Source organism: Amblyomma maculatum, chromosome 2 (genome assembly GCF_055883805.1).
Source record: "Amblyomma maculatum isolate TAMU_Amacu chromosome 2, ASM5588380v1, whole genome shotgun sequence".
Lineage (NCBI taxonomy): Eukaryota > Metazoa > Arthropoda > Arachnida > Ixodida > Ixodidae > Amblyomma > Amblyomma maculatum.
The window spans coordinates 137,775,853-137,786,369 of record NC_139345.1 but is presented as its reverse complement, the minus strand read 5'-3'; the positions used below and the strand labels follow the sequence as shown (position 1 = coordinate 137,786,369).

Here is a 10,517-nt window from a genome sequence, read left to right as displayed (position 1 = left end):
AACCTGGAGTTACGCGAAAGTATTCGGCTTGGAAGTAAAGATATGGCTTTAGCACATAGTAATTTACTTTATGGTTTCAGCTTTATTTATGGCATAGGGGGCATTTTTGACCACTAAAGTGCGATGAGGTGAACGTTTCTGTGGTGCGGTGGTCCGAAGTCTTCCACTACGGCACCTCATTTTCCCTGTTTCACTCCCACCTTCATGATGACGCGATAGCGCAAGCTACCAGCCAACATATAAAGACCCGCTTTAACCAAGCGTATGAACGTGCCAGCGTGGCTTAGGAATAACGTGAACACAAAAGTTTTGGTAGACTGATTCTGATACCCCCTCCCCCCCCCTCCATATGAAAGGAGAGGCCCGAGTTGGCTGCCTCAACCAACTCTTCCTCATCTTCCTCTTCTAGCGGTTGCTTGGCAATGGTTCAAGGTCAGTGCGACCACGGCTAAGGTGCGACCACGACGAAAGTGCGATGACAGCGAAAATGGCGAAGTGGCTGGCATAGTGTATCTCTCGATACAAAAGTACGTTCGGGTTTCAGTGGCTCCCGAAATTTGGAAGGCTATTTGTGCACCTGCTCTGACACAACGTTTATGCTCGACTTCAGGAAGCCTGTAGCAATGTGTCACAATCTAAGTAATGCATACCGTTATCATGAGCATTTCTTATTCATTACGCACTCATAGACAAACGAGAGCACTTCAGTTCGCGCTAGGGAGCGTGGCATTGTACATCAAAGTATCCGTGTACAAGATTGCATAAGATGTACAATACCTTATGTACAATACTTTATTGAACACGTACAGCTTTGCTCGAATTGTGCAATACTGTACCTACAGTGGCTATATTTTCACTCCTATAAAAGGGGCTATAAGATCAGCTGAGCGACAGGCCGTCGCAAACGTCTTCGCATGGGGTATTTAATGTTGATTGGTATAGCAACGCACTCGAAGTCATTTCGCATTTCGCCTCCATCGGAATACAGCCGCCGCAGCTGGTACCGTTAAAGCGTCGTTGAGCTCAAATGTGTAGTGCTCTACCCACTCAATGGTTCCGGAACAAGGCCAGCGACGCATCAAACCAGGCGTCTTCATTGTGCAGCGGCGTCAACGAACCAAATCCTGGACCGAAAATTCGGCCATCTCAGCTTTTGTCTCTTGACTCCTGTTCAGAAATTGTTTTCTACTGCTATACACATATATATATATATATATATATATATATATATATATATATATATATATATACAGAAAACATAAAGACAACATACAGATACAGACAACATAAATACCCAAGCAAGTAGCAGGGTGGACAGCGGCCGATGTAGCTCAATTGGAAGAGCACCGGACGCGATATTCGGAGGTCGTGGGTTCGGTTCCCACCATGGGCACGTTGTTTTTTCTTCTACTTTGTGTTTAATTATCTTTCCCCTAAACAGATTACATTACTAATTTCTGTGCTTATCCAAGTAAACATTAAAAAAAAGACAAAGTACCATCCCCAACACTTTCCTTGGCCTCGCCGACTGTTGGCTTCTTTCCTTCACACACATATATATATATATATATATATATATATATATATATATATATATATATATATATATATATATATATATATATATATATAATACTGTCTTAAATGTAAAATATTTGAAATGTTTCATTACTGATGGCTTTGCTGCGTACGCGTCTTGTACTGCTGCAACAAACTATGTTTAAAAATTGAGTAGAATATAATCTAAAATTATTTTCTGATTCCATGGGGTGGGTGGCACTATGTTACCGTCTCAACGTACTAAGGAAGTTATGTTCTTATGGAGCTTTTTCCACTGTATTACAGATATTTGAGCAAAAGGAACATTGTTATGAATTGAGTTTATTCGTAGCGGCAATGATCGATATGTTCTACATGCGTAATTTACTTGCTGCTCAGCCTGGTTCCTTCTTGTACGAGTCGCTCTCCCGCTTCGGCAATCTTTTCGCACAGAGCGTGAACGGAATCAGTCTTGGTTCCAAAGTCGTCAGCGGCATAAGATGACATAAATTTGCTGAAGATTTTCGCCATAATCTCAAGAGCCGTCTCCTTGGCCTTTTCCTTGGCAGTGTGGGCGACATTTTGCATTGTAGATTTGAGGTCACTGACAGCATCACTAGCCGCGTTGCCGATTCTCTTTCCAGCATCTTTCACGGCGTCTCTTGTCTTTTCCCACAAGGCTCGTACAAAGTACTCCTCAGTCTGCACAGATAATACGCGAAAAATGAAACTATTTCACTGGTTTTATCAACTCAGAAACCGTTATCCATGCTTCTAATATCCAGCTTACCAATTTTCAGCTATTGTGGTTCGCTATTGTGAGCCATATACGACTGATGAAGGCATATGCGTGGCGAAGTGAGATACCAAATGGCACAATAGGGCTGATATTGATTAGCAGCGATGCAAAATTTACAAACTTCATAATATTACTTTGGCGTCCCTGCACTGGGCTAATACCTGTGTCTTTGCAGATAACACTCCAGCCTATTTTATTGAAGACCACGTAAGCAACAAACTAAAATCGCTGATGTGGATATACTGCCTGTATTATTGCACCTATGATACTGTTCCAGAAATGGTTACAAAAAACTGCACTCAATCGAAATCTTCCTCACCTCGTGGACCTCTTGAGAAAGTTTCTGCGCAACCTTTTGAAGAATCAAGCCTGTCTGAATGGCTTCCTCCGCGATACGCTTTGTCTCAGACTCCAGAGCCTCTTCAAATGTCACATGCGCTTCCTCGGGAATCAGGTATGCTGAACCTGGAAAGTAGAAGGCGTATAGGTTTTTAGTTCTTTCGCAGCCCTGGCGGTGAGGTCTTTATTCACACTATTTATAACCGTGCTAGTCGTTTCAGGATCACTTAAGTGCCATTTTGGACTCATGCAATGTGTGAGAGGCCATCCTGTCTCCCTAAGAAAAACTTCCACATCGTTGCCAATAAGCTGTTAAGCCGAAATTACACGAGCTTTGAGCCATTAGATAATTTTATCTCGGCACAGGCCTAAGCTAAAAATAATATGAGCATACTAAAAGTAGCTTGATGCATTAGTGACTGTTTTTAAGGATGCTGTCTGAAAGGGGCCATTTCAAGGTTCTTGTTGTGTACTGTACACCTGGCGGGGGTTTCAATAAATAGATTTTGCACTTACATGCCGTCGCTACGAGAGCAGAGATGACGAGGAAAGCCAAGAATTGTTTCATAGCGCCTGTAAGGAATACCGCATTAGGAGTCGTTTTTTCTAAAAGCAGTAAAAATGATGAAGGCTTGATTTAAGTAACATAGAACCATGGTCGACCGGAATCGACCTTTAATGAACAGTTTATGAATTCTGCAGCTGTATGTAGAGCTGGCAACCTAACAAAATACCTCAAGTGTCATGTGTTGTTCTTTCATAAGTAAAGACAGGTGAAGGAAGACGCACAGAAACATCTAAGGTATAACAAATCTGTCTGCAGAATAACAGCTTCGTCTAATATGGTTTCTGTTTAGTTTATCACGATTAAGTCATCGCTTTTAGGACTGCATTTTATGTAAAGGCTTCATGAAGTTAGACGCACCACTTACATTTAGAAGGGGTATGAATTGGCTCTAAAGGGCTCTTACCAGTTCTCCACTGCTGTGTCTTCGAGCTGCAGTGGCCTTTTATCCATGATCAAAAAGAGTGTCCTGTGCTTGATTATCTAACGCTGAAAAAGCGAGAGGTATAGTTTTTGCGAAGAGATAGAGTGATAACAAAGCTCTCTAATCAGACAGGATGTACTTTTATTTCTTTGCATTTTTACGGTAAAAAGGCACACAACGAAACACGCCAGGTGGGCCGGGGTCACAGAACCAAGTGTAGCTCGTTCATTTATCAGCAGGAATGTTTGCACTGTGCACCAAAGTACAAAGTTTCTTCTTTGCACTCACATAAGAGTAAACATGAACTCAGCCAATGCTTTGTGAGAGTCAGGGATAAGAAGGTTTGCGCAAACTGGGCACTATAGTAAAGTAGCCGTCTCAAAGCACTGAAGAGGGAGCCAGCAGAATCTAAGGGTAATAGCCACTGTCGTCTTTATACATACATACATACATACATACATACATACATACATACATACATACATACATACATACATACATACATACATACATACATACATACATACATACATACATACATACATACATACATACATACATACATACATACATACATACATACATACATACATACATACATACATACATACATACATACATACATACATACATACATACATACATACATACATACATACATACATACATACATACATACATACATACATACATACGCACATACATACACCCCACCGGGGTGGCGCAGTTGTTACGGCGCTCGACTGCTGTTCCCAAGGACGCGGGATCGAATCCAGGCCTCGGCGGCCGCTTTTCGATAGAGGCGAAAAGCAAGGCGCCCATGTACTGTGCGATGTCAGTGCACGTTAAAGAACCCCAGGCGGTCGAAATTTCCGGAGTCCTCCACTACAGCGTCTCTCATAGCCTGAGTTGCTTTGGGACGTTAAACCCCACAAACCATACATACATACATACATACATACATACATACATACATACATACATACATACATACATACATACATACATACATACATACATACATACATACATACATACATACGCACATACATACACCCCACCGGGGTGGCGCAGTTGTTACGGCGCTCGACTGCTGTTCCCAAGGACGCGGGATCGAATCCAGGCCTCGGCGGCCGCTTTTCGATAGAGGCGAAAAGCAAGGCGCTCATGTACTGTGCGATGTCAGTGCACGTTAAAGAACCCCAGGCGGTCGAAATTTCCGGAGTCCTCCACTACAGCGTCTCTCATAGCCTGAGTTGCTTTGGGACGTTAAACCCCACAAACCATACATACATACATACATACATACATACATACATACATACATACATACATACATACATACATACATACATACATACATACATACATACATACATACATACATACATACATACATACATACATACATACATACATACATACATACATACATACATACATACATACATACATACATACATACATACATACATACATACATACATACATACATACATACATACATACATACATACATACATACATACATACATACATACATACATACATACATACATACATACATACATACATACATACATACATACATACTACAACGCTGTTGGTCTATTGCAGCAGTGGGCGTAAAAAACAAATAACAGATCAGTGGCAAACAGCAGAGGCAATTAGTGCAAAACGACCAAACGCAAAAGGCGCAATACTACTCAATAGCCACTAAAGAGAAGTCAAATGTAGAAAACGAACATTACCAGGCAATCGATTCAAGCATTCGATTACACGTGAAAAGAAATGGTATTTGAAAGTATTCGTGCGGGCAGAATTATATGGTTATACGGCTGTGGTAATTCTTCTTTTAGTTGGTGTCGTAGGAATAGGTAATGATTCGAAGATGGCCGACAAATGGAGTAAGTAATGGAATTCATTAATAGAGAATCAGGCCTTGCTCGAGCTGAGATCGATTGCAAGACCAGTGATCAAAGCGCTTTGGAGGGCAAAAAATTCTCGTCGAACCTTTGGCATAGGAAACAAATGGCTTCTTTCCGACTGCTTCGATTTCGTTAAGTTCACGTAGTTGTGGCGGGTTCCATACTAAGGTAGCATATCCAGGCTGTGACCGGATTAATGACTTATACAGTAGTAATTTCGTTTCCCTGGAAGCTTCCGTTACGGTGCTACTTCCGACTCGGGTACCCTAACGATTTAGGTAGATCTCTGTCCTTGGACCATGACATGCTGGGTGTGAAGACCGTACCAATGTATTTGTACGTGATCACTGATGCTTTCGATTAGGGTAATGCTCATGACTCGAAGCAATTCGAAAGCTGTTGTTTCTTACAGCGATATACAGTTGCATGGTTTGGCATCGATAATACATTGATTTGAGGCCTAACTAAACATCTCTAAAACTGCGAAACTTTTACATGGTCGCTACGAATTTTCAGTTTTCTGATTGCAGCATACCTTCGGTTCCACGTCGCTCTTGTTATCACACCTTGTCGTAACCTTCACAGCCATTCCGGAGGTGTTTGCGAAAGGAATAGGCTCTGTGACTTTAAGGCCCTTTCCTTTCCTTTACTTAAACTATTTCGGTAGCACACCTGTAACGTCGTTGCTACTCTGCATCTTCAAAAAACCTACAAGCTTTGGATCATATCAGGCATGGAAAATTATTTCTTGCAATATGCACACTGAAGCATCAATAGCCCAATCTGAAATGTTTCTTCTAACGACAGGATGTCGCTTAAAACAGCACGCAGAACATTTACCTTTTGCAATAAAAATATGAAAGTACTTCTGTCCTTTATTTCTACTGAGCTGCAAAAATATGAAGCAATAATTACTTTGCTAACAGCTTAGCTACGTGCATTAAGACTTCAATTTTCGTTCATAGATGAACTCAAAACCAGTTTTCATGATAACACGCATGTTTGAGTCCCGCGTGTTGGTTCATGCCACATAATGATTGGACGGTGCAAGCGTACCTCATGAAGGTACTATTCCTGCAGACAAAGTGTCCATTAAATATGGTTTACTACGAATACTTACCATCCGCGTTTACTTGATCTTGTGCATATAGTAAAACCTGTCCTTTATTTGCATGAGAAACTTGAACAGAATCTCAAGTATACTAGTTCATGAGTTGCAGAGAATAAGTTAGGACGCCAAGACGACAAATTATTTGCGGAATATAAAGATATGATTAATGAATGGAATATCACGATAAGAATAAAAACATAGACATTTGAATTCATGCTATCCTTATCTCAGTTGGTTATTTCTTAAACTTGTAAGACTCACATAGACACGTGAAGTTCAGAAACGCCAGCTGACAGAAAAGTTTCTTTTTTACCCTAATGAGAGCACCTCATTATAAAAAAAAGCATCTGATGAAGCATTGCATAGTAAATATATCGTCAGTCCTCTTGCATATGGCATTTGGTTCGCAAATCGGAACAGTTGGAGAACGGTATTATGCTGCGTACGCGGGAAATGATTCATCAAGGCTATTAAGCAGCTGATAAAAAAGCAGCAGAAGCCGCCTCTTTAGTGCAGCATAAACATCAAAGCGGTTTACAGACAATAAACAAAATACTGAAATCGAAGTTATGTGAGCAGTAGCACAAACCAAATGACACAAAACACGTCAGAAATGAGTAAAGGAAGTCAAGTCAAGCACTACATTGTAAAACATAACTGGTTTTTATATAGTATAGTGCAAAAAGTGCAAATGCAAGAATATAAAAATCGACACGACTTTCTGCAACAAGGATTTTCTTTTTGTGTGTGTATGGTGGGCGCTTTATTATCCAAAAACATCTTTATTTTTCAACTGAATTGTCTGAACTCCAAGTCTCTATGTGAGTTTTACAACGTCTAGAAAGAACCTAAACATGTGTAGCATGAATTCAAATATCTATTTTTTGTGTTCGTGGTAGCCCATTCACTAATTATATCTTTACACTCTACAAGAGGTTTATCGCCTCCGCGTCCTAACTTAATCAGTTTATTTCACAGGTTTATATCGAGGCAAAAATTATTTTTGATATTTTTATGCTGATTGCTCAGGGACTAATCCTTATTTTCAGACTATTATTTTCTACTGCTAAAAGCGCAGCACTGCCAGCAAACCGTACGAAGGTTGTTATTACCATCGATGTTTGCGTGACGAGGCTCTAATTTTAAGCAGTAAACACATTCATAAATGGTGCCTATCTTGAGAAACGGGGTAGTGTTGAAGGAAATAAAGCAGCCACGCCTATCAAACAAAGAGCACATGTTAGATTGCAGCAATAACCGGTTTGCATTCAGCAACGTCCAACGTTTGATTAATTATTGGTGCTACTTTTTATATTATCTATATTTTAAGCATACTGGCAAATGCTTGTAAATAACAAAATTATTAAGCTAATTGGCTGCAGATTATGTGACGGTGGGGATTTAACTACAGTAATATTTCATTTTACTACAGTAATATTTCAAAACTCCTCAAAAAAATTATTTTGCTATTTTAGCTTCGTATGCATTTCCTTCTGCCGTTATGTACATGACAATCTAGAAAGCATGACATTACGGTCAATATATTTGGTAATATCTGTGCCAATCACATCTGCAAGTAAAAAATCTTGGAATAAAATCCACGCCTTTTATCATAAAGCTATCATCACGGTATTATTTGTTTAACAGAATGTTCTTTTTCAAGTCCTATAACACTCCTGGGTCCCTCTAAAAAAGTAGAATATATTTGCAAAAATCACATAGCGAATCCTATAGTAAACGCATTTAGAAAGCTCAGTTAGCAGCACTGTAACTTTTATAAGGCAATGGTGAATTACTTGAAGCATGTTGAGCTGCAAAGAAAACACTATAAATTATATCGATCCTCTTCACATCAGCCTAATGCACGGCCATGTTTTTCTTTCCAGAAAAACGTCTTGCTGTGAATAGTTGTCAGTATTAGCCAAACGTATCCTCTCTTTGACTCATCCCATTCCCTCTAATCTGACCTTAATTTCGGAAAGACCATACTTTCATAGGTAAGCCAAATTTTTTAAATATATCTTCGTCTCCAAGTGCAGTATGATTTCATGCTTGTCAGTAGTACATGTAATGTATTTCAAGGTCCATCTGACTTGCTAAAGAATACAGGTAGTCGAACTGAGGAACGTGCGGCTGTTTTTATGTTTCAAAACACTTTGACAGTCTTGTATAAAAGAGCACTGAGCAAGAATAGAGGGGGAGCATCAGTTCGGAAGCCTAGCCAACGTTTCGACAAGTGGACTTGTCTTCGTCTGGACGGCGTGCTCATCACATGCGGGGATTTAAATACTCTTTTTCATCCGACGAAAAAAAAAAAAACTATTGCGGAGGTAGGGAGCAAAACGAAAAAAAAAACTAGGTCAAGAAGTGAAAAAATGCTCCTTCGCTGCCAGGAACCCGGGATACCGTGGTCTGAATAAGAAGATAAAAAGCGGCAACAGCAACTACATTGCGGGATGGATAATCAGTCAGCACCTAAGGCAGGTTCGATGCTGACACATCTTTCTTGATAGGGGACAGGCATTCCAAATGGTCCTGATAAAGAATACAGCTACAGTTCTCAAACGTCTGCCGCAGGGAGAGGAGAAGGACAAAGTAAAGAATAATAAAGTTTTACTTATAGAGTCCTTTTCGGCAAATTCTAATCTCAACACTTTCGAGGACTCTTAGATATTATTAAAGATTAGCTCTTAAGCATTTCGCAGAGTCCACGATCAAAATATGAAGCGCTGTAGAATGTTTCAGGACAGTTCGAAACAGCAGTTAGCAATTAGCGGTAACTTCACCATTGTTTGATTTCGATTTAGGTGACCCCCTTGTGTACTAATTGTTGGATTTTCTGCACTCTCCTAACATATAACTAGCGCCTCAACTTCTGTTCTATGAAATGGCGGTTAGTGTGCTTTAACAGGATGCATCAAAAAAATATATTCTTTTGCCTTGCGCAGGATCATCCTTGTAGACGTATGTCACTAACAGAGTTCAGAGACATTCTAAAAGTAGCATTCAGAACATGCTTATCTCATCAGAGCTCCGGTGCTCTTTAAAAGCAGTACTGAGAATTTGCCTATCTTTAAAACAGGCAGTGTTCACGGTATGATTGCAAGCCTTTCAGTATGTTTGAAGCTTTCATACCCTTCGGCCTACTTTGATAGCAACCGTACTTGGGAAACATACCTTTTTGTGATCGCGAGTCCTTCAAATTGCAAAATGTTTATGATGTATTGCTGGCTTCATTACATTTATACAAAAAGGAGTAATCATAAGTGTACCGGCTTACTTTCGCTTGTCATATGATATCGGCGCTGCTTAGGCTTTTCAAACCCTTGCAAATTCTAGATTCGTACCTTAGTACGCTAAATTCGTAAATGTTTTCTTCTGAAATACATGTTGCCTCAAATGTGTTGCTTTTTCGTACACTATCATTTCCTAATTTCAGAACTCTGTGGTTTCTCCTTCCCGTGCCTGAATGTCTTAATGCACAAGCTTTTGTCCGTGATGTAGGCAGAAAAGGTATTTGTGCACATACGCGAGACGCACAGCCGCGATTGTCAAAACCACGCAAGCATGTCCAAATTTTACTTCCGTGCAAATTTCAGGTACTTCCAAACTCACTCCAGGCAGTTGCACGCACTTCCAAAGATCTGAATGCCAAGACTGATAGTCTCACCTTCAGGATAATGAATGGCCAACAAATATATTTTCATAAATTGAAAGGAAATGAATAGCGACACAAATTTATCATGCTTTTATGTGGCTTTGAGAATGAGAGGTGCGCCTTTTTTTACAAGATGTAAATATATGAAGATATA

General features: G+C 40.0%; 1 protein-coding gene across 1 annotated transcript; it reads right to left on the bottom strand.

Moving 5' to 3' along the window:
• Positions 1-1,875: 1,875 nt before the first annotated feature.
• On the bottom strand, positions 1,876-3,687 carry LOC146200030 (uncharacterized). Its single transcript, XM_084592846.1, has 4 exons — positions 3,649-3,687; positions 3,194-3,250; positions 2,658-2,803; positions 1,876-2,241 (listed from the first exon to the last, which is right to left on the bottom strand). The coding sequence occupies exons 2-4, from the start codon at positions 3,243-3,245 to the stop codon at positions 1,924-1,926; spliced, it is 516 nt and encodes a 171-aa protein (XP_084448972.1). The 5' UTR covers positions 3,246-3,250; positions 3,649-3,687; the 3' UTR covers positions 1,876-1,923.
• Positions 3,688-10,517: the final 6,830 nt, after the last annotated feature.

Excerpts from the sequence above, each read along its gene's own strand:
- LOC146200030 (XM_084592846.1), bottom strand. The coding sequence starts at position 3,245 with ATGAAACAATTCTTGGCTTTCCTCGTCATCTCTGCTCTCGTAGCGACG. Across the intron at positions 2,804-3,193 it reads TGCTCTCGTAGCGACGGCAT|GTTCAGCATACCTGATTCCC; the intron begins GTAAGTGCAAAA and ends TCTACTTTCCAG. Across the intron at positions 2,242-2,657 it reads TTTCTCAAGAGGTCCACGAG|ACTGAGGAGTACTTTGTACG; the intron begins GTGAGGAAGATT and ends TTATCTGTGCAG.